The following is a 25,064-nucleotide window of genomic DNA, read 5'->3' on the forward strand; positions in this document are numbered from 1 at the left end:
GGGACAAGTAAGTGTGTGTTTATTAAAAGTCAGCAGCAACAGTTTTTGTAGCTGCTGACTTTTAATAAACATAAAAACAGCTGGAACGCCGCTTTAAGAAATGGCACTGACATATAGCAGCAGCCAGTGAGGGAGCCTAAGTGTATACACTGCTCCCTCACTGTATACACTGCTCCTCTCCTTGCACACACTGCCCCTTCCCCCACCCCCTCACCCCTACAAAGAGGACCTGTTACTCATACTATCACACAGGAGGACTACTGGTCCTCTATGTGGTAGCAATAAAATCATAAGTTAAAAAAATAAATAAAAATACACATTAAAAGTAAAAAAAAAAGATTACCAAAAAAAAAAAAAATTTGAACCTCTGCACATAGGCAGACATTTTGGTTTTCGATCATGTGCATTCTGAATTTTCGGTATCGGTTTCGGCACCAGAATTTCATTTCAGTGCACCACTACATTTTATACCTGTGCTAGTGTTGCAATCTGTGGTTGGGTCTGTATAGTCATCTGTTGGACTTCTGCTTCCGTAACAGCCGCATCTCCACTCTGCTGAGTCTCTGCACCAGATTCCATGGTCATTTAGCAACCTAAAAACAATGTATTCATCATCAGAAGATAACAATCTTTAACTCAATACAATAGAGCAGTATTACACAATTCTTTAAAAATACAATATTTTGCACAGAAATTTCATAGGAGAGTAAGGGCCTATTCGCACTTTGACATTCTTGCATACTTCAATGTATGCATGTTTAAAGGCATTTTGTCACAGGTGAATGACTGTGCACTGCGTTAAGATTGTCCATCAATTTTGATCATCCATCAAAACAGGAAAATATAAAAAAAAACAAAAAAAACAGAAATGCAGCATTTTTCTGATGCAGTGCACCTTTTTTTGGTGTGCTGCACCACATGTGCATTGAGGTGTAATTCAAAATAAATGTCATTGCAATGTGCCAATGCTCATACCGTGCACTGTGTTAATGCAAACATAATCAAAGCACACTACATCATAAAAAAGTGTTTTTCAGCACATAGTAGTTTCCCCAGACAACCTATGATCATGTGTAGCTTCTATGGGAGCACTTGCTATGAGTGCACCCAAGTAGGCCTGCTCCTATGCTACTGTGTTCTGCGTTTTCATTCATACACAGAGATTTGTCTCGGCTCCGCCCCCTCCCTCTTCTCATTGGCTCACTGGCTATGATTGTCCCAGCCCATGAGGAGGGAGAGTTCTGGATAGCCGAGGCTGTATCACGACGAGGCGCAGGTAAGTATTGGGGGACCTCTGAATACAGAAGGATTTTTACCTTAGAATGCATGAAGGTAAAAAACCTTGAGCCTTTAAAACCACTTTAAAAGGAGTCAGAGCTTTGCAAACAGAATGTGTATGATTCACATTGCTCCACATTCAGTCCGCAAATTCCAGGTTGAAGAAGAAACCAAATAAGATGTCTCGTAGACATCTTACCTCAAAGAATGTAAATCGTATTTAACAATCTGGCGAACATACTCTAAGGAAAAATGGATTATTTGTGAATTCATATGATTTAAACACAATCGAGGAAACATTTGAGGACCATTGTATTGTATCACAGCCTATGGTAAAATTACCATATATTAACCACTTCCTGTCCGGACACTTTTACCCCCTTCCTGTCCAGGGCAATTTTCAGCTTTCAGCGCTATCACGCTTTGAATGACAATTGCGCGGTCATGCAATACTGTACCCATATGAATTTTTTACCTTTTTTTGAGACAGATAAAGCTTTATTTTGGTGGTATTTATTCACCGCTGGGATTTTTATTTTTTTTTACTATGTAAATGAAAAAGTCCAAAAATTTTGAAAAAGTTTTTTTTTATAAAATTTTGCAAATAAATAATATTTCATCATAAATCTTGGCCAAAATTGATTCCGTTATTTTTTTTAGTAAAAAACAAAAAATCCAAATTAGTTTATAACCAAAAATAATAATTTTTAAACTTTTTTTTACATTTTTATTTTATTTTTTTATATTATTTTTTATTTTTATATACTGTCACCCTAGCAGTACAGTGTCACCATGGTGACACTGTACTACTTGTGGGGGGTGATGAAGATTTTTTTTTTTTCTTTTTACAATGATTGCTTTTACACCCATATAGGATGTAAAAGCAATCATTTCTCTTTCTCTCTGTCTGCATTCTTGCAGTCATTGAGAAGTACTGAGTGAGCTGTGATTGGTCACAGCTTGTCACATGGTACAAGGCTGTTGTGAATAGCCTTGTACCATGTGACCTCTGTGATCATTCACAGATTTCACACGTAGTAAGCAATGATGTCACAAGTGACATCTTGCTTACTACTTTGCATGTGATCACTGATTGGCCAATCAGTGATCACATGATCGGGACCTCACACAGAGGTCCCGTCCGACGATCGGTGTTTCACTGTGTCCGGAGCTCCCAGGGAGCGCGCACAGCTAGGAAAGGCGGGTGCCGTTTATGAACGGCAACCAGCCCCTGGACTGCCACCGCCCTGCCATTTATAAACAGCAGGCGGACAGCAAGTGGTTAAAGTAACTTATTCCCTAGCTGATTAACCACTTGCCCTCCAGAGGATTTAGCGCGCCCCCCCCCTCCATGACCAGGCCATTTTTTGCTATACTGTTCTGCGCTACTTTAACAATTCCGCGGTCATGCAACATTACACAAATGAAATGTATATCATTTTTTCACACAGATAGAGCTTTCTTTTGTTGGTATTTGATCCCCACTGGGTTCTTTATATTTTTTGTGTTATAAATGAAAAGAAACAGAAAATTTTTAAAAATTATATAATTTTTGACTTTTTGCTATAAAATAGTCAATAAAAAAATAAAATTTCTTCATAAGTTTAGGCCAAAATGTATTCTATGTCTTTGGTATAAAAAAAAAATACCAATAAGTATATATTAATTGAATTGCATGAAGAGCATAGTGTCTGCACAGATCGGCAGCCCTGTAGCAGTAAAGCTGCAATAGGCTGGCCAGAAAGTGGTTAAACAGGAAGAAAAGCATAAACACTAACTATTCTTAAAAATGTTCCCTCCCACCTCATACCTGTCCTGCATTACCTGTGTAAAAAAAATCTAATTACTTAGCAATTTTTTTTATCCCTCTGGTAAAATGATCCGTCAGCTCCAGCTTCCCTGTGTCAGTGAGCAGCTGCTGCAGAGGAGAGGAGGGAGTGCTGACAATGGCTGGGCCATGGAAACCTATGAGTGACTTCAGTCGTTGTCAAGCACTCCCCTACACACGGGAGGGCTTTTGCTGCAGGATCATGTGACAGGACTAAAAAAAGGCAAGTAAATAGAACTTTTTTTATTTTACAGAAGGTATGTCAGATTGTGTAAGCATAGTTAGTGTTCAGCTTTATAACCACTTTTAAATTACTTCAGTACTAAGAAAAGGTTTTCAGATAAAGACTTAGGACTTCACTCTGACTCTACTTATCTGCCAAATTGTTCCTTGTTAGTGACTTTGTTGGATTGCAGCCAGAGACACGCAAATAGCATTTTCAGAAAGTCAATGACCTCTATATTTGTCTCAGTACTAGTTTCCTTTAACCACATGCGCTCCACAGGATTTACCCCCCTTCCTGATCCAGGCCATTTTTCGCAATACGGCGCTGTGTTATTTTTAACTGACAATTGCGTGGTAATGCAACGCTGCACCCAATTTAAATTTATGTCCTTTTTCCCCCCACAAATGGAGCTTTCATTCGGTGGTGTTTAATCGCCTGTGCGGTTTTTATTTTTTGCACTATACACAAAAAAAAAAGGATAATTTTGAGAAAACAAAAAAAACTATATTTTTGACCTTTTGCTGTTAAACGTGTCCAGTAAAAAAATTAAAAAAAATAAATAAATAAAATTGCATCATAAATTTAGGGCAAAATGCATATCTTTTCTTAAAAAAAAAAAAAAAAAATCCAATACGTGTAAATACATTGGTTTATGTTAAAGTTATAGCATCTACAAATGGCAGTATATATATACTGTTTTTTTTTTTTTCTTAATACTAGTAATGGCGGCGATCAACGACTTATAGCAGGACTGCGGCGGGCATTCTGACAATGGGGTGGGGAACGGTCACTGGCATCCCCAGTGACACTAATAAAAAGCACTTACACTGTACTAATGGCACTGGGCAGGAAGGGGTTAACATCTGGGGCGATCAAAGGGTTAACTGTGTGCGGTTTTACAGTGTGCTGTGTGTGTGTGTGTGTGTGTGTGTGTGTGTGTGTGTGTGTGTGTATTTCACTGTGTCAGCATATTGCCTTGTATTGCTCTGCTATGCAGAGCAATACAAAACAATGTGAAGGAGCTGATGGGAGAGATCTGTATTGTTTACATAAAAGTCTCTCCCCTTTAAGTGATACTCAGCGATCGCTGGGGTGCTGGCGGGGAATCACTGGCCGGGACGCGGTGATCGACATCCGAGGCCAGCAATGGTGGCCCGTTTAGGGCGCACACATGCCCCCTTCCCGGAAATACAAAATCACGTATATATACACACATGATTTTGCGCAGCGCTGGCGCTCTGTAGCAGTATTTCTGCTATAGGGTGGCGGGAAATCAGTTAAAGTAACCCTTTGAGGGAACTGTAAAAGTTCAAAAGCAGTATCCTTGGAAGAAAACTGCTTCATATTTAACTGTTTATGGGCAAGTTTGCAGACACTTTGCTCTGTAGCTGAGTCAGCGGGTCAAATCTCAAGTTAGAATGTGTCTCCCACTGGCTGAAGAAAGTGGCTCCAGCCTATTAACCAGATGGTACACAACTCCCACAATTTATCACAGGTTCCCACCAGTTGTTGGAGATGCATGGGGGCTGATGGAGTTTTCTGGATTCTCCCAAATGACAGGTATTCTGGGATTCTGTAGAACATATGATAAAGATTCTCATAGGTGTGTCTCTGAATCGGGACCCTGCAGCTTACTGACTGCAAGATACTCCCTTATCTATCAAGAAATAGAAGAACACACTGCTTAAGCCTTGGTTCACACCAGTGCAGGTGGAAGCTGCTACGGGACCCACACTTTGTCTCACAGCTGCAACCACCCGCACACAAAATGCTGGACCAGTGGGCGTTTCCATTAATTTTAATGGCACGCCACCCGTACTGGAAACCACACTGTAGTACGTTTTGTGACTGCTGGAAAGGTGCAGGGATACTTTTCCTGTGTTTTGCGAGGCACGGCATGCAGCCCACTCAAATAAATGGGCTGCAAATAAATGGGCTGCTGTGCTACATCCCACAAAACCATGTAAACAAAGCGTAAACATCTACTCAATGCCGCCAAAGCCTGCATTCCAGCAAGGTGGAAACAAAGTTCACCTCCCACCACTACAAAGTAGCTTGGTAGAATTAAGGAGATTCAACAAATGAAAAAGCTTACTATGGCCCTGAAGGAGCAAAATTAAAAATACTGGTTAATATGGCAGGCTTGGTTTTTCTACAAGGACCAAACGCCTCTGGCTTCCCTACTGGGGAATACACCTTGAGCCCATTTAACTACTGAAATAAGTGGAGCTGGTTTTTGGATGTTGACAGGGGAAGGTGGTTATCTGGATTGTCCCTTTCCTCTCCGTCTTCCATATCACTCCCTTTCTTCATTCTTTGTCTGTTCCATCCTACTGGCCTATTCCTTCCCCTTTTTCCTCCTTCTCAAACTTTTCTCCTCTGCTAGACCTGTGATTTTTCTTTCTCAATACGTATTAGCATTTATAAGGCGAAAATGTGCAACTTAGGGAAAAAGATAGTTGTACCATACTGACCTTAATCGCAATGCTATTTCCTGTATGATTTGTTTTACACATTTGTACCGTTTTGTGCATGTAAACAATTTGGACGTTTTTTGTTGAAGAATGAAAAAAGCACCCCATCAAGATACAGTGGTGAGGGGAATTTATCAGAACAGGAGCAGACAATCTGGAGGCAGCTGTGCATAGTAACCAATTAGCTTTAATCTTCAGTTTGTTCAGGTAAAATGAAATATAGTATCTGGAGCAGATGTGCATGGCAACCAGTCAGCTTCTGTCTGCTCCAGTCAGTGACATTTTGAGATGCTCTGGAAACATTTCTCAAGCTTGGAGTAGCAGTCTTTCAAGATACAGCAATGTTTCAAGCTGTTATGGGCCCTGTCTCCAGGTTAGTGTAATTGAGTTCTTTGTTCTTACAGCCATATGGGTACTCACAAGAAAAGCTCTTTTTTCCTGATACACGTACTTGGTGCGAGTTTCTTCTCTTTAGGTGTACTACCTACGACTACAGAGGGTTTTTATTTTTTCTCTTATGTGAATGCTGTAAGTAGACTCAATTCAGATATTTTTCCCACACTACTGTATAGAACACTGCATTTCCCCAAGTGTCAACATCATTTTTAGTTTGGATTTAAAAAGTCCTAGCATCAGATATATTTTTCATGTTAATTAAAGCTGATTGCCAGGAAAAGCAAAATAATTCACATTTGCAGTCAAGCTGCTCCGGTACTACAAGGATTAAATACTTGTTTATACTTGTTAATACTTGTTTATATTTTGGGGCCAGGGAAAAGGAGTTTTACTTACCTGATCCTCTGCACTGTAAGACCAATCCCAGCAGCCTCTTCTCTCCTGTGTCCCAGTGGTAGGATGCCCCTGAGGTCATGAAGAGCATTGCAGGGCTCTTAGTTCTATTTTGGATGCTAAGGAACAGTCTGCTGTCAGAACATAGGAAAGCATCGGCTGCCAGGGGAGCAGAAGCTCTAATACTTAAAACTGCTTTTCTAGTCCCCTAGACCTAGACTAGCATTTAACCCTAGCAGTGCAGAGGTAGCACTGCAAGGGAGGATTCTTACTTTACCCTCGAGTTGGGCTTTAAACTCATGACAAGCAATATTTAAATGCAAGGTTGTAAGTGTAGGGTACAAAAATTACCCTTCAGATCTCAGTACTCCCCTTACAACAACCCAACCCCCTTCCCTAATGCCTTCATCTGCCTTTCATTAGAAAGATGGAGCCATGTTTGCTCAAGCACTAACCAGGATAACATCTACATTCTGGACTTAGATGCTGACTCGCAAAAGACACGGTCATGTAAATCCTAAACTCTGTGCAGTCTTTTACCTGTGTTCACAATGTGCTTCACGCAACGCCTTTTGCACAGCCGCTTCTTCTAATGTACAGCGGGTAAAATAAACATTGAACACGTCTCCATTTTTCTAGGTAAATCTATTTCTAAAGGTGCTATTGACATGAAATTTTCACCACGTCGGTAACAACCCATGAAATCCATACATAAAAAGAAACCAAAAAATACATTTTTAAATTAACCGCTTCTGCGCTGTCCTATAGCAGAAATACAGCTACAGGGCGGTATGGGTGCTCAAAATCACATATATACGTGATTTCGCAGCTCCTGTGGTAGGGGGGGGCATGTGCTCTACCCGAACCGCCATTCGCATTCCTCGACTGTCAATCACCGGGTTCCAGCCCAATTCCCTGCCAGCACCCATCGATCTCCGAGTATTACCGAGACCTGTGTAGAAACAACACAGATCTCTCCCTTGTCAGCTTCTGCACACTGCTTCGTATGGCTCTGCATAGCAGCACAAAGTTAACCCTTTGATCACCCACATATTAACCCCTTCCTGCCCAGTGCTATTAGTACAGTGTCAGTGCTTTTTATTAGCAATGAATTTCAGACCCAAGCATTTGAGACCGGGGCCTGAATGGGAGTGCATATTCAGAGTCTTACCTAGAAGAAGGAATCAACTGTAACAGTAGGTCACAAATGATTCAAGGACCAAAAATACGGGGCGGGGGGGATGAAGACGGGTAAATGGGGAAGGTTTTCTTGCTCTAAATGTTGTTTACTTATACCGCCGCAAAGGATACATAGAGGAGGACAAAATGGGAGGAAGGAATATGGTTAACTTTGACATATATTGTAAAAGAGCTGAACACTCCAACAAAAAGACACAAGGTTATAAAGGAAAATATACCAACGATCTATTGAAGTGGCGTTTCTTCAAGAGACACATACAGGTGAAACTCGAAAAATTAGAATATCGTGCAAAAGTTCATTTATTTCAGTAATGCAACTTAAAAGGTGAAACTAATATATGAGATAGACTCATTACATGCAAAGCAAGATAGTTCAAGCCATGATTTGTCATAATTGTGATGATTATGGCTTACAGCTCATGAAAACCCCAAATCCACAATCTCAAAAAATTAGAACATTACAAGTAATCAATAAAACAAGGATTGTACATAGAACAATATCGGACCTCTGAAAAGTATAAGCATGCATATGTACTCAGTACTTGGTTTGGGCCCCTTTTGCAGCAATTACTGCCTCAATACGGCGTGGCATGGAAGCTATCAGCCTGTGGCACTGCTGAGGTGTTATGGAAGACCAGGATGCTTCAATAGCGGCCTTCAGGTCTTCTGCATTGTTTGGTCTCATGTCTCATCTTTCTCTTGGCAATGCCCCATAGATTCTCTATGGGGTTCAGATCAGGCGAGTTTGCTGGCCAATCAAGCACAGTAATCCCACGGTCATTGATCCAGGTTTTGGTGCTTTTGGCAGTGTGGGCAGGTGCCAAGTCCTGCTGGAAAATGAAGTCAGCATCCCCATAAAGCTCGTCTGCGGAAGGAAGCATGAAGTGCTCCAAAATCTCCTGGTAGACGGCTGCGTTGGCCCTGGACTTAATGAAGCACAGTGGACCAACACCAGCAGATGACATGGCTCCCCAAATCAACACAGACTGGGGAAACTTCACACTGGACTTCAAGCATCTTGCAGTGTGTGCCTCTCCATTCTTCCTCCATATTCTGGGTTCTTGGTTTCCAAATGAGATGCAAAAGTTGCTCTCATCAGAAAAGAGGACGTTGGACCATTGAGCAACAGACCAGGTCTGTTTTTCTTTAGCCCAGGTAAGACGCTTCTGACGTTGTTTGTTGTTCAGGAGCGGCTTGACAAGAGGAATACGACATTTGAAGCCCACGTCCAGGATACGTCTGTGTGTGGTGGCTCTTGATGCACTGACTCCAGCCTCAGTCCACTTCTTGTGAAAGTCCCCAACACTTTTGAATGGCCGTTTCCTGACAATCCTCTCCAGGCTGCGGTCATCCCTGCTGCTTGTGCACCTTTTTCTTCCACACTTTTCCCTTCCACATAACTTTCTATTAATGTGCTTTTGATACAGCACTTTGGGAACATCCAACTTCTTTTGCAATTACCTTTTGAGGCTTTCCCTCCTTATGGAGGGTGTCAATGATGCTTTTCTGCACAACTGTCAGGTCAGCAGTCTTTCCCATGATTGTAATTCCTATTGAACCAGACTGAGAGACCATTTAAAGGCTCAGGAACCCTTTGCAGGTGTTATGGCTTAACTAGCTGATTAGAGTGGGACACTATGAGCCTAGAATATTGCACCTTTTCACAATATTCTAATTTTCTGAGATTGTGGATTTGGGGTTTTCATGAGCTGTAAGCCATAATCATCACAATTATGACAAATCACGGCTTGGACTATCTTGCTTTGCATGTAATGAGTCTCTCTCATATATTAGTTTCACCTTTTAAGTTGCATTACTGAAATAAATTAACTTTTGCACAATATTCTAATTTTTCGAGTTTCACCTGTATATCGCAAGATTAAAATGTTAAGCAATATTCTAAATATCTTCCAACTTGGTACTATGCGTACTCTCCAATAAGATGAACAAAGGGAGTGAGGATAGGATTCGGAAAAAATATAAAATTTACTTTAGATGAAAGTTTGGCAGATCCAGCAGGCCAATATTTATTTTTGAGAGGAAACCTGCAGGGAAGGGAATGTACATTAGCAAATATCTATTACCCTAATAAAAACCAGACGGTATATTTGGAAGGAATATTGGGAAAACCTATAGACTTTAAAATGGGTAGCCTGATTGTGGCAGGAGACTTACATTTTTGCATGGACCAAGAAATGGATGCTTCATTGTGCACTCGGAGGGAGATAGGAGTCTAAATAATGTTAAAAAAAAAAAAAAAAGAAGAAGTTGCATCAATGTCAGCTGATGGATGCTTGGAGGGTTAAGCACCCAAGGTAAAGAGACTATACCTTCTTCTCTGCGGCACATAGGGTGTATTAAAGATTGGATTATATGTTGACCGAACACAGACTCTTGGAGTCTTTGGTGAAAACTAACATAGATGTATTATCTTTATCGGACCATGCTCCTGTCACAATGAGACTACAGTTTGGAAGGGTACAGAACAAAATAAACATGTGGCGATTAAATGAGACCATTTTACAAGACCCGGAAATGGAAATAAGTGTAAAGCAGGAAATATTTTAAGTTAAATGATTCCGAGGAGGTTTTTGTTGCCACTGTATGGGAAGCACATAAGGCCTATATTAAAGGGTATGATGATTGCTATAGGGGCAGAGAAAAAGAAAGAACGGGGGGAAAAACAAAAATCAGGGTATTACCGGAAGAACTATATCAGTTGGAACAATTACATAAAAAGAAAATAAATATAGATTTACAATAGGAGATATTGTTAAAAAGAGAAGAGTTAAAGGATCTCATGGAACAAGAAACAAGGAAGATTTTTAATAGGGTCTCGAAGGAAAGATATCGGTGGGGAATAAACTGGGGAAACATCTAATGAAGAAACTAAAGGGAAAAAAAAAAAAAAACATAAAAGGAATTTTATTCATAAAAGTAAAAACCGAAAAAAAAAGGTGAAATGGTTTATTCTACCACTGATATCGCTAACACATTTCAGAGATATTATAGCGTTCTATACGGAGCAGAATTTAAGAATCAGAGGAAGAGAGAAGGGGGAAAAGACATATAGCTAAACGAGGTCAGTCTACCTAGATTGGATGAAGCTAGATTGACAGCTTTAGATAGATTAATATCAATAGAAGAAGTCAATTTAGCATTGAAGAGTACCACTGTATTTAAGAGCTCCGGCCGTGACAGATTTACTGTACGATATTATAAGAAGTTTAAAGAACATCTAGTCCCTAAACTGTGTATATACATGAATGCATTGGGAAAGGAGACAGAGCTAAGGGAGGAGTCATAGCAGGTATATATCACAGTAAAACCCAAGAAGGGGAAAGATTGGTCTCAGTGTACCAGTTACAGACTTATATCTTCGTTGAATGTCGATACAAAATTATACGCAAAGGTATTAGCAACAAGGATGAAACAGCTAATGCCTGATTAGATACACTTAGACCAAGTGGGAATTAACCTGGGCAGAGAAGGAAGGGATAATGGACTACGAACATTGCTGGTCCTGCAAAAGAGTGGAAGAGGTACTGGGGGTTATTTTATCAGTTGATGCTGAAAAGGCCTTCGATAGAGTAGACTGCGGACTTATGATAGACACGCTGAAGACAATAGGAATTGGGCCCAGAATGATGCAGTGGATAAAAGAGTAATATAGGGATCCATCCGCCGCAGTGAAGGTCAATGGATCATTGTCAAAGTATTTTAGGATGTAAAAAATGGAACTAGACAGGGATGCCCACTATCTCCACTGCTGTTCGTGATTTCCTTGGAGCCGCTATTAGCAACCGTAAGAGATCGTGTAGACATCAAAAGGAATGTGGATAGGGGATGTCGAGCATAAAGTGCAAGCATTTGCAGATGATATGCTGTTCTACATTACAAACTGTAGATTAATACTACCAAACTTAATGAGAAAATTGAAGGAATATGGAAAGTTATCAAGCCTGAAATTTGTTTGCATTAGGTTCTCCTGCGCATAAATGGATCCTCCCTAACCCTAAGCTGCTGACACTCAAACCGATAACCAATAGGTTTATGTGACCTAAATAAAATGCAAAATAGTGTAGTGCTACTAATATAATAAATAAATACAATATGCTGAGAGGGACGTCACTTGCCATGGAAGCGGAAGCTCAAGAAGCCTTTCTGTGTAGTCAACAGCAGAGGACTCCAGGTGGAAAGTGCTGTAGCAGCTGGTGTTTAGTGAGCGGTATTGCTGATACCTGTGGCTGGAGGAGATCTTAAAGGAGAGGAGTAAGTGCCACCACTGATGGGATCGAGTGAGGGGATTGTCCTGTGACTACTAATAACTGTGAGGACCGTGGTGTGATCCTAAAATCAATCTGGCCCTTGTGGTCACTGTAAGGAGGTGAGGGGTCATTCTGGCCACTTTAGGATTTACACCTGTGCTGTGACCACATTTCCACGTTATTACTTGCATGAATTTTGAAGTTGGAGCGTGAGTTTATGTTTTTGGACATTTTTATTTTTGTGTGTTTATGATTAACTATTTACATTATCATTTATGTGGACATTCATACGTGGTTAAGTGTGTTTTGTGGCACTTATCACTGTAATATAGGATTATATCCCCATAATAGGGGATTCACTTATTTGCACTACTGTATTAGTGAGTGTTTGATCCCTCAATTGTGGATAAGGGGGATTGTGGATTCATATTTTCACTTATCTACAGGATTTGTTCCGTTGTTGTCACTTTGTCACTATTCATTTATCACCTGTGTTTTTATACTTATACACCGTGTTCCAAATTATTATGCAAATTATATTTAAGTGTCACAAAGATTAAATATTTTGTTTTTAAGTTTAACTCATGGATTGCATTGTGTGTCAGGGCTCTTTTGATCACTGAAAACAATCTCGGACACCTGTGATAATTAGATTGGCCGGTGAACCCAATTTAAGGAAAAACTACTAAAGGAGGGTGTTCCACATTATTAAGCAGAGCACAATTTTCAAGCAATATGGGGAAGAAAAAGGATCTCTCTACTGCCGAAAAGAGTGAAATAGTTCAATGCCTTGGACGTGGTATGAAAACATTAGATATTTCATGAAAACGTAAGCGTGATCATCGCACTATTAAGAGATTTGTGGCTGATTCAGAGCACAGACGGGTCCGTGCAGATAAAGGCACATTGAGGAAGATTTCTGCCAGATCCATTCATCGGATCAAGAAAGCAGCTGCTGAAATACCATTACATAGCAGCAAACAGATATTTGAAGCTGCTGGTGCCTCTGGAGTCCCACGGACATCAAGGTGTAGAGTCCTCCAGAGTCTTGCAACTGTGCATAAACCTTCTATTCTGCCACCACTAACCAATGCTCACAAGCAGAAACTGCTGCATTGGGCAGAAAAATACATGAAGACTAATTTTCAAACAGTCCTGTTCACTGATGAGTGCCGTGCAACCCTGGATGGTCCAGATGGATAGAGCAGTGGATTGTTGGTGGATGGCCACCCTGTTCCAACAAGGCTGCGACATCAGCAAGGCGGTGGTGGAGTCATGTTTTGGGCCGGAATCATGGGAACAGAGCTGGTCGGCCCCTTTAGGGTCCCCGAAGGTGTAAAGATGACCTCTGCAAAGTATGTGGAGTTTATGACTGACCACTTTCTTCCCTGGTACAGAAGGAAGAACTATGCTTTCTGTAATAAAATCATCTTCATGCATGACAATGCACCATCTCATGCTGCAAAGAATACCTCTGCATCAATGGCTGCTATGGGGATAAAAGGAGAGAAAGTCATGGTGTGGCCTCCATCCTCCCCTGACCTCAATCCTATTGAGAACCTTTGGAGCATCCTCAAGCAAAAGATCTATGAGGATGAGAGGCAGTTTACATCCAAACAGCAGCTCTGGGAGGCTATTCTGACATCTTGCAAACAAATTCAAGCAGAAACTGTCCAAAAACTCACAAGTTCAATGGATGCAAGACTTGTGAAGCTGCTATCAAATAAGGTGTCCTATGTTAAAATGTAACGTGACCTGTTAAAATGTTTAAAAAGTTAAAATGTTGTTAAAAGTTTGATTGAAATAGCTTTTGATTTCAGTAAATATGCTGCAAACACAACAAATGACAATTTTCAGTTCTTTACAATCTATAAAGTGTTTTGAAACTTACTGTGGGTAATAATTTGGAATAGTGCATTGTAAGTTTTTTATGTTTAAAAAAAATACTACTATCATTAGGAGGTTTGTTCAATAAAATTTGAATTGTACTCTTAATAGCTGATAACATGAGAATTATGCTGACTGTTATTTACGTCAATTATTTAGGTAAATTAGAAAAATATAATTTGCATAATAATTTGGAACACGGTGTATATTGTATTTATTTATTATATTAGTAGCGCTACACTATTTTGCATTTTAAACCTGAAACCCTTCGAAAAGCGAGATTTTAAATATAAAATGTCCCAAAGGCTGAGAAACAAATCTTCCAAAAAGAATTCCCTTTTACATGGAGGGAAAAAGAACTAAAGTATTTGGGAATAAAATTAACATCGCCCATAAACAAATCTAGATCAGGTAAATTATATCCCATTAATAAATGAGATAAAGGATGATTTGAGAAGAATCTCCATGGGAACACTGTCCTGGGTGAGTCGGATAAATATTATTAAGATGATAATAGTACCAAAAGTTTTATATAAATTTAATATGTTTCCAATATATCTACCATGGACTTTTTTTTAGGACCCTTACAAAAATAGATATGTATGGGTTAATAAAAAGCCAAGAGTTAAATACGAAGTTTTATGCAGTTTAAAAAAAAAAAAAAGGGGGGGGGGGGAATTGAATATGCCAGATTTTCAGAGATATTATAATTCGGTGTTATTGTCATGAATTGCAGATTGGATATATAACGCACGGGGGGAGAAGTTTGCTAAAAGTGGAGAGTTCACTTAGTAAGTCACCATTAGATAGGATCATTTGGATACCACATGAGTTCCGCACTTTGGAAGAAGACACAAGCACTTTGACACAGAATGTATTAAAGATTTGGGATGAAATGCACAAGCAGAAGGATTGGAAGTTCAATTCATTGTCAATTCCATTGGTGGGAACTAAGTTTTTTCCACACGGGAATGATATTTCAGGGAAATGGATAAATGATAGAAATGCATGTTTAAAATATATTGTGGACAAGGGGGTTTTATGTTCTTAGCACGATTTAAAAAAATAAGGAAATATTTTTTACACTGAATGAATGGTGGTATTATCAAATAAGACATTTTGTTGCAAAGCTCCCAAAACCACTAAGGACCGAGGAAGAAATGTATCCTTTAGAGCAATCATTTAGCTCAAATAGAATACAAAAACACGATACCTCTAGGATTTATAAAGTCCTTACTGAAGTAGATGGATCGGTATCCAGAATGTTTCTGGATAAGTGGGAAATGGAACTTGGAACAAAACTGAACGAGCAACAAAAAAAATTGAATAATTAGATTAATATTTTGAAATTAATTATAAATGGCTAGTAAGATGGTATATTACACCTAACGTAATGCATAAGCGAAGTCCAGAGGTCTCACTCCAGTGCTGGAGGAGATGTGGGAGGAAGGGTACAATGGCACATATTTGGTGGGAATGCTCTAAAATACAGGAGTTCTGGAGGGAAATAATTCAATATATACAAGAGGTACTGAAGATTAGTGTACCGTTAGACCCGTGGGTTTGCCTGTTTCACAAATCAGAGCTCTCGGTGAAGTAATATAAAAATGCGATACTGTTCCATCTTTTAAATGCGCTCAAAAGCCTCATTCCTCAATACTGGCAAAAAAAGACCCCCAAAAATAAAACATTGGACAGATAGAGTCGAGTATATATACACAAGATATAATTCTTCTATCATATAGAGGAGGATAAAAAAAATCCTGGTAAGGATGGTATAATTTCAAAAAATCAAAAAGATACCTAGAAGTGGTTGGAGTATAATGGAAAAAAATAAAAGTAATAGGAATAAAAGTATGGGAATGATAGGAGAGAAAGAACAGGATAAGACGGGGAAAAAGTCTGATAGAAAAATAGAAGAACAAGAAGTAAAATGGAAGAATAATAAGGAAGGTGGTTGGGGGTAAATAGGGCGATGGGAAAAAATTATTAAATACGGTTTTCTGTGTTTTATGATGTTTGATATAAAAGTGTATTTGTATTATAAAATTAATAAAGATATTAAAAAAACCCAGTGACAAAAATGATATCTGCAAAATGCTCAACATGCCTCTTATCAAATTTCTTGGGGAATCTACTTTCCAAAAAGGGGTCATTTGGGAGGGGTTGTGTTGCCCTGGCATTTTAGCACCTCAAGAAATGTGATAGGCAGTCAGAAAGTAATTATATATATATATATATATATATATATATATATATATATATATATATATATATATACACATATATATATATATACACATATATATATATATACACATACATACATACACACACACACAGTTGAGTCCATATACAGTATATTTGGACACAGGCACAATTTTCATACTTTTGGCTCTGTATGCCACCAGAATAAATTAAAACACAAAACAATCCAAATGAATTTGAAGTGCAGGCTTTCAGCTTTAATTCAAGGGGTTGAACATGAATGTCAACTACAAACATTTTAGGAACTGCAACCATTTTTATACACAGTCCCTCCATTTTCAGGGGCTCAAATGTAATTGGACAAATTAACATAATCATAAATAAAATGTTCATTTTTTATATTTTGGTGAGAATCCTTTACTGGCAATGACTGCCTGAAGACTGGAACCCATGGACATTACCAAAGACTGGGTTTCCTCCTTTCTGGTGCTTTTGCCAGGCTCTAACTGCAGCTGTCTTCAGTTGTTCTTTGTGGGCCTTTCTACCTTTAGTTTTGCCTTCAGTAAGTACAATGCGTGCTCAATTGGGTTGAGATCAGCTGATTGCAGAATATTTAACTTTTTTTCCTTCAAAAGCTCCTGGGTTGCTTTTGCAGTGTGTTTTGGATCATTGTCCATCTGTACTGTGAAGGGCCATCTAATCAACTTTGCTGCATTTGGCTGAACCTGGGCAGACAGTATATCTCTAAACACTGCAGAATTTATCCAGCTGCTTCTGTCTTCTGTCACATCATCAATAAACACCAATGACCCTGTGCCACTGGAAGCCATACATGCCCATGCCATCACACTGCCTCCACCATGTTTTGCGGATGTTGTTGTTTGCTTTGGATCACAAAGTGTTCCAAGCCTTCTCCACTTTTTTCTTCCTGTCATTCTGGTACAGATTAATCATAGTTATTCCGTCCAAAGAATGCTTTTCCAGAACTGGTCTGGATTTTTTTTTTTTTTTTAAATGTTTTTTGGCAAAGTCTAATCTGGCTTTTCTATTCTTCAGGATTATGAATGTTTGCACCTTGAGGTGAACCCTCTGTATTTGCTCTTTTGAAGTCTTCTCTCGATTGTAGACTTTGACAATGCTACGCCCACCTCCTGGAAAGTGTACTTCACTTGTCTGGATATTGAGAATGGGTTTTTCTTTACCATAAAGAGGATTCTGCGATCATCCACCACTGTTGTTTTCCATGAATGTCCATGCCTTTTTATGTTGCAGAGCTCATCCAATTTGGATGTATATACCCTCAAATTAAGCCTACGAGTGTGAGTTTCAGCCCATATCCATTATATAACTATAGCTTGAATATGTTTTGGTAAATCAATGAAAAAAAAAAAAATTTTGCCTGTGTCCAAATATATTATATATATATATATATATATATATATATATATGCACCTGTGTGTCTGTGTATGTATATATATATGATCTTTGTTTTTTTCAATAGATTTTCTATTGGATTAAAGTCAGGTGATTGGCTGCGCCATTCTAGCTTTACCTTTAAATTGAAACCAAGTGACAATTTCCTTGGCTTTGGGATCATTGTTTTGCCGAAACCCTCGTTTCATCATCCTGGTACATGTCAGCATATTTCATTTTTTTATTTATTTCAGGTACTTATATAGCGCCGTCAATTTACGCAGCGCTTTACAAATATATATTGTACATTCACATCAGTCCCTAACCCTCAAGGGGAGTACAATCTTATGTACCTAACTCACATTCATACATACACATACTATGGACATTTAGACAGGATCCAATTAATCTACCTGCATGTCTTTGGTGTGTGGGAGGAAACCGGAGTACCCGGAGGAGACCGACGCAGGCACAGGGAGAACATGCAAACGCCAGGCAGGTGGTGCAGTGGTTAGGATTCGAACCAACGACCCTAGTACTGCCAGACGGAAGTGCTAACCACTAAGCCACTGTGCCGCCCCATCATCAAGAATGTAATGGTACATTTTTCCATTCGTTCTTCCTTCAAATGACATGAAGTTTGCCAGTATTGTATGCTGAAAAACAGCCCCACGCCAGGATGTTCCCACCACCAAACTTCACTGTTGGTATGGTGTTGATTTTGGGGTGACGTACAGTGCCATTTGACCTCCAAACATGGTGTGTATTATAGCATACAAAAAATTTAATTTTGGTTTAATCTGACCACACTATATTCTCTCAGTTTTTCACAGGCTTGTCTAAACACTGTGCAGCAAACGTTAAATTGTGCATGCTACAACATGCTTTTCCTTCAGCAATGGAGTCTTGCATGGTGAGCATACACACTGGCCATGGCAGTTGAGTGCATTACTTATTGTCACTACAGCGGACATCTATTTAAAAGCAGTTTTCTTTTGTGTGCATGGGTTCAGATTGTATAGTTGCATATTACACACTTCAGTGGATGCTAATGTGTAAACCCATACACTGCCACCCACTGGTTAGCCATTGTAAGTGCAGCAAAAAAATCTCAAAACCAAGACAGCTGACAGAAAGCTAGAAAGGCTGAGCAGCTTTGGAATATCTTGCCAATCCTTCTGTAGGGTAATAACCTTTGGAATGAGGATGTGGAGGGAGTTGAGCATGACGATGCACCACCTAAAAGTGCTCAAGGGCAAAAAAAAAAAGGAATTGAGGGAGACTTGCCACCGTTTTATTAGGAGAGTTGAAAGTCAATGTTGAGGGAACTGAACCAATAGTTTTTGTTCATGTCTCTATTTCCCGAAGAGCTGATAAATGAAAGAGTCCACAAAACAAACCTACATGCACTCTAAAAAGGAAAAGAAAAGCCGTCCCTGACAAAAGAAGAAGTGAAGGTCCAAGGAATATGTAAGGTCATGTCATACTTCAGGTACATAAGATCAAGAATGTACTGGTTATCTTTAGTCATGATTTGATAGCAAATGCAATGCTAGTGAACAGATCTGAGCAGATTCTGAGGTACTTTCACTTGCATAACTACTGACTGGAGCCAGGAAATGCTGATCAACTCTTCAAAAACAGATCAGTTTTAGATGCACTTGAGCAAACCTACCATTCAGCAATGAATCCTGAGGAATTTTATTCGACTGCTGAACAGATCATTCATTTCAAAAGGCCAACTACCCCTCAAACAGTATATTCATAGTAAACCCAAACCATGGGGACATGAAAGTGTGGGCGAGAACAGGAGACAGAACAGAGAAGGAGAGAGGCTGAAGAGTAAGGAGTGAGGTTCAGTGATTTTGCATTGCATTGGACAGTGTTAGAATCTGTTAAAATATATTGTATTAAAACACAAGTAATAACATTTGTGTGGAAGTATTATTCTATAGTTTTCACATTTTTCTTTGTTTTATGAAAGTTTCTTCAGTTAAAAGATCAAAATGCATGCAGTCCACTCAAGTGTACATGTGAAGAACTCCTTGGAAAATGAACGCCAAAAAGAAACCAAATATATTAAAAAATTAAAAATAAAATGTTGATGAAGACATGGGTCTCTCCCCCAAAACCCTGGTCGGTGGCTGTGGGGGGTGACTAATCGGAATCTGGAAGCTCGATGATGTCACAAGGGGGTGGGGTCACTCAGTGACATCACTGGATAATCTTGCACCTTATATCATATACCGGCGGATGGGAAGCAGAGATGTCAGTCACTGGCAGCCAAGCATTGGATGAGGACAGTTTTATTTTTCTGTGTGGGTTGGCAGGTGGCATTTATTTTTTAATACCACTTTTTTTTTTTTTTTCTGAATCCTGTTGTCAGTGGGTAATCCCGCAGACAGCAGATTAGTCACGGCTGTTAAGGAAGCGGTGGGTGCCAGCTCTTTAACAACCAGCTATTCATTGGTTGACGCAAGTGGTAAAGTACTGCAAGTTTTCACTACTTGGTGCACCACTTAAAGAAACAGCACATACAGTATTTTAGTAGTTTTTTTAGTGAACTGCAATTTTTCTGAGCCATTTTTCTGCTAATCCTAATGCAGTAAATAATGTTTCATGAACTGAGCCCACAGTGTTTTGAAAAGTGTTTCTGCTACTGTATGAAGAGACATGTAAGGAATATTATTTTTACATATGTATTAAAAATACCTGTTGATTCTGACAGAAATCTTGTGTGCTGACGATTTCTTCTTCTCTCTGCTGCATCATCAGTTATGTTGTCCTCAGCTATCTCTATTGACTACAAAACACCTCCCCTCTACATAATGGAGATGAGGAGGGGTATTCTATAGTCTTTACACACTCTCTGTTCTGGGGTGACGACAATGCTCCACCGTAGACAATAGAATAAATGAGCGGTATCACCCTAGGACTGAGCAAAGGTGAGCCTTATATACTGCAATTGTTTAGTATCTGTCCTTCTACATCCAGCACAGGCATCACTAAAAGGCGGACAGTGGTCTAAACCTGGACCAGGTGACAGTTCAGTCCAGACTACCATGGCCTCACCATTTAGCTAAATATGTCTCCATTGTTCCTCCAGCAGCTGCTGTCATCTTCACAGCAGGGCAGAGAGCAGGAAGTGCGATCATCTGCATGGAGTGGGAGATGCCCCACTTTTCAAGTTAACAAGCGGCCAGTTGGTTGCTACGACACAGGGCAGTCCTAGCAGCCAATCACCCCCTTGTTAACAGGAGAAGTTGGGAATCTCTTGCCATCCAGACCTATTGCACTTCCTACTCTCTGCTATGAAAGGTATGATTGGAAGGGGAGAGATGAGCACACTGATGTAAAGGAAAGGGAACTGTGCTGTTAAGGTGGGCAGCTATGTAAACAGTGGACCGTTGTGAAACCAAGATGTAACGGGGTGCTGCGATGTAAAGGGGGAGTGAGACAATATAAAAGTAAAGCTGTACTGTTAAAGGGGGAGGCTTTGATGTGGTAGAGTGATGTGATATAAAGGGGGGGCTGCTATATAAGGAGGGTCCTGTGATATGAAGGAGTGTTCTGCAAAGGGGGGCTGTGATGTAAAGGGGGTTGCTATAATGTAAGGGGTAACTGCATTGCAAAAGAGAAGGGACGTTTATGTGAAAGGGGGGTGTAATCTAAAGGGAGAACGGTGATGTAAAGATGGGGGACTACCATGCAAGGGTAAAGAGGGGACTGTATTGTATAAGACTGTGCTGTGATGTAACACAAGACTTGGACCTCAACTGAAGAACATTTTGCTGACTGAACCTCCGTGAATTGTAGTTTAAAATACCCGATTCAGCAGTTTCCCACATTATACTCTCTGTATAATCCAACAAATAAAGAGTATAGAACACCGGTCTTTCTGCTGAGAACAGTTTGGGTAATAACTTGAGGAATGGTAGTGTTGCCCAAAACGGTTCTGTGTAAAATGAAATTCTGAATAAAAGGAAGGTATTGGGTTTAGTTAACTTTGCTCAACTCTACAATAAATTGTAATATGCAAGCTTTTTTTTGGTTTTCTAGGGTGTAATTTCAATTCATACTGCCATAACAGGGTTAAAGTAGATACACAGTCGAATTATTATTTTTTTTTTTTTTAGAAAAAAAAAATAGGAATAGTGACTGGTTAATAACCCAAAAGTGTTTTTCTTTTTTCCAATGTTCTATTATGAAGATTTTCCTTTGTATTCTGTCTTAGGACACAACAGCAAGCAAGAAACAACCTTGCCAGACAGTTGTCACCAGAACAAGCTTCCTGTTTTTGGTACATGTTTCTTTCACCTTTAGTCCTAGTGACAATGGTCACCAGAACAAATACATCAGGTGAATTTTCCCAATGGACCACAGACAACAATAATAAAAACTTGAGAAATATTTTCCTTGTCCCTACTAAAACATAACCACTTCAGCTCCAGAAGATTTTACCCCTTCATGACCATGGCATTTTTTTGCTAATTGGCACTGCACTACTTTAACTGGTAATTGCACAATCATACAACAATATTCCCACATGAAAATTTATATAATTGTTTTTCACACAAATAGAGCTTTTTTTTTTCCAGTGGTATTTGATCACCACTGGGCATTTTATTTTATTACATAAAACGAAAAAGAAAATTAAAAAAAAAAATACACTTTTTATTTTTGGTTATAAAACATATCTGATAAAAAAGCCAATTTCATTATACATTTAGGCCAAAATGTATCCTGCTACAAAAAAAATCCCAATAATGCAGGCCATAGATGGGGAGAAAAACGGCCGATTTTTCGTCCGAAAATAAAACCGGCCGATTATCTTATCGTTAGTGGACGATTTTGTCGGCCGTTTTTCGTGTATTTTGGACTTTCAGATTATCGGTGATGTTGGAAAATTTTCGAAAAACGCCCGACTTTATCCTCATTGATGGTCAAAAACGAACGATCGTTTTCCGAAAAAGGATCACAAAGGCCACAAAATGACATCATTTCCAGTTATAGGTTACTCATTAATCGGCCGATTTTCGTAATAATTGGTGGTCAGGTAAGTTTTTTAGACCGACCGATAGTTCGTTAATCGGCCGAAAATCTGCCGTTTTTCTCCCCATCTATGGCCTGCATAAGTTTAAATTAATTTATTTCTTTTGCGAAAGTTAGTGTCTACAAATGCTATTACGTTCGCGACTTATAGTAGAACTGTGATAGGCAATCTGACACTTACTGATGCTGGGTGGGAACTGACACGGACATCTCCAGTGACACTAATAGTGACCTTTTCTGATACTATACACTGTCACTGTACTAATGACACTGGCTGGGAAAAGTTTAATATCTAGGTTTTTTTACTAAACCATGCAACTGTTTTTTTCTTCCTGCAAAGAGGAAAAAAAAGAAACAGTCACATCGCTGCTCTCCATTCAGAGCCCTGTGTGTCAACTTTCCAAATACCAAAAAATGAATCACTGCCTGGAAAAATATGTATCTGTACATTTTTTTTTTTTTTTGCTATTTGGATTTCCTAAGATTACACAAAGGAGAAACACCTGACCAGGTTCATTAAAAGTGCTTGGAAGGATTAAGGTCTCAAAAAGATTAGGAAAAGTCTTCTATCAGCAAATTACAATACATTTACAATGACAATACACAAAGACAGTCATGTTATGCTTTGTAGAGTTGTAAATATATAATTAAAAGTAAAGAAACCAAAAGAAATCATGTGAAGTGATCAACAAATAAAACAAAGCAATTTATAAAATTGCATGCCATTTACTTTAGATGTTTTTCTAATTACCAGTACTATTGGGTATATTCCTTTTTATTGCATGAATGGAGTTCCTGTGATTAATATCACTCCTTTTGGCATGCTACTTGCAGCTTGACCACTTGAGTCATTAGTACCCCAATTAATAAAGAGTTGAAGTTGAACTAAAAATTAAAAAAAAAAAAAAAAAAAAAGCTGGCATTTAGTTTGTAAGGCACTGTTAAGCAGATTCCAGTCATCCAAGGTGGTGGTGGGGATTGGCACAGAGGTCTTCCCTACCTCCAATGTTCCAAGCAGATAACACAGGTAATATAGTAGAGGTTCATGTGCAAACATGCATTAAGTTGCTGCCTAACTGTTTTTATACCCTTTAGCCTAATTTTTTTTGTTCTAGGGCCACACATCCATGTTGAAGGGCATATGAGTTGGTATCAGCATGGCAGAGGACTGGCAAAGTGATGGCAGCATTTATGCTACACAGCAGCAAACATAGTATTCCAAATTACATAAGTCATGTTCTGTGTACCTTTTCTGAGTCAGTGATTTAAAAGTATTGAAGCTTGTGGATCGAAATGACAGTCAGGCAAGTAGCCTTCTTAAAATGCATCTGCATTTAGAGGTTTTCATTCAATGCATTTGTATATTGCTATGAATGCACAGGGAGATGAGCACAAAAGCAACAATATTTTGCTATCATTATGCTTCATTATCAGTGGCCAAAAGATCTTTTCATATGAAAAAGTAAAAAGCCCTTAAAAATGAGTAAAAGTCAAATGGGTTATATAACTGTAAATTAAGTGTTTACATTTGTCTAGGTTTGGCAACATACTGTAATTGTGTTTACACAAATGCAACCAACACAATTACAGCTCTATTTTTGGCCAGCTCACACCAGGTGAATTTCAGTGTGTTTTAAATCTGCATCAAAGAAGCATGCACAGTGTTTTCCATGTATTCCAATGGGCCTAATTCACCCAAGTGCAGTGCATTCCAGTGCAGTCACCAAAAGTAGAACATGCTGCATTTATTCTGTATGGAATGCGACAAAATGCACCAGAATGCATATGTCCCAAACGGACATTTGGGGGGGAACCCACTAGAACATATCAAAAACACAAACTGTGGTGTGAACCAGCCCTTAAAGCTGAACTCCAGGCAAAAACAAAAAGACCAAATTACTTTTAGTGTGTACTATTTTTATAATAACATGAACATTTATCTAAACCCAAGAAATAATCTAAAATATTGCAGCTTACCAGCCTTTAAAATGTGTTGGCTACATTTGTTTTCTTTAAGGCTAGGAATATTTTCTGTAACTTCCTATTAACTGAAGTGAATCTCCGGTCAAAATCATATATTTCCACTTTGTGTCCCAACTATTTCTAGTCTACTCCTATTAATCTGAATGATCCTAAAGAAGTTTATAAAAACTTATTTGTGAAGTCCCCAACACATTTACTTCTATAGACTCCATGACACGCATTTACTATACCCTGTGAGTAATTGTTAGAATTGTTTCAGAAGACAGTAAAGAAGTCAAATATTGTATGCAGCAAGGTACCATGGGTTATGTAGTCATGCAGGGAACCTAGGAAGGTGTGGAAAGAGATGGACAGCAGACAAGTAGCACTCATAACATTAAAGGAGACTTTCCAGGTAAGCTTATATTGGGAATGTCAAGAATGACTACTGTTTGTATTCCTATTACAATACTGATGTT

General features: G+C 39.0%; 1 protein-coding gene across 3 annotated transcripts in view; it reads right to left on the bottom strand.

Annotated features, from left to right (window-relative positions):
• Positions 1–25,064, bottom strand: part of CREB1 (cAMP responsive element binding protein 1) — a 121,357-nt gene that overhangs the window by 55,557 nt on the left and 40,736 nt on the right. For 2 of the 3 annotated variants that reach the window (XM_089671174.1, XM_089671182.1), the window contains exon 2: positions 472–593. The exons of the other annotated variant lie outside the window; for it this stretch is intronic. In XM_089671174.1, the coding sequence (XP_089527300.1) occupies positions 472–585 (114 nt within the window). In that variant the 5' untranslated portion in view covers positions 586–593. The remainder of the gene's footprint in view (positions 1–471; positions 594–25,064) is intronic. 3 annotated transcript variants of the gene reach the window in all.

The sequence above is a fragment of the Staurois parvus genome, unplaced genomic scaffold (assembly GCF_062004578.1).
Source record: "Staurois parvus isolate SC_StPar_1 unplaced genomic scaffold, SC_StPar_1.0 ptg000011l, whole genome shotgun sequence".
NCBI lineage: Eukaryota > Metazoa > Chordata > Amphibia > Anura > Ranidae > Staurois > Staurois parvus.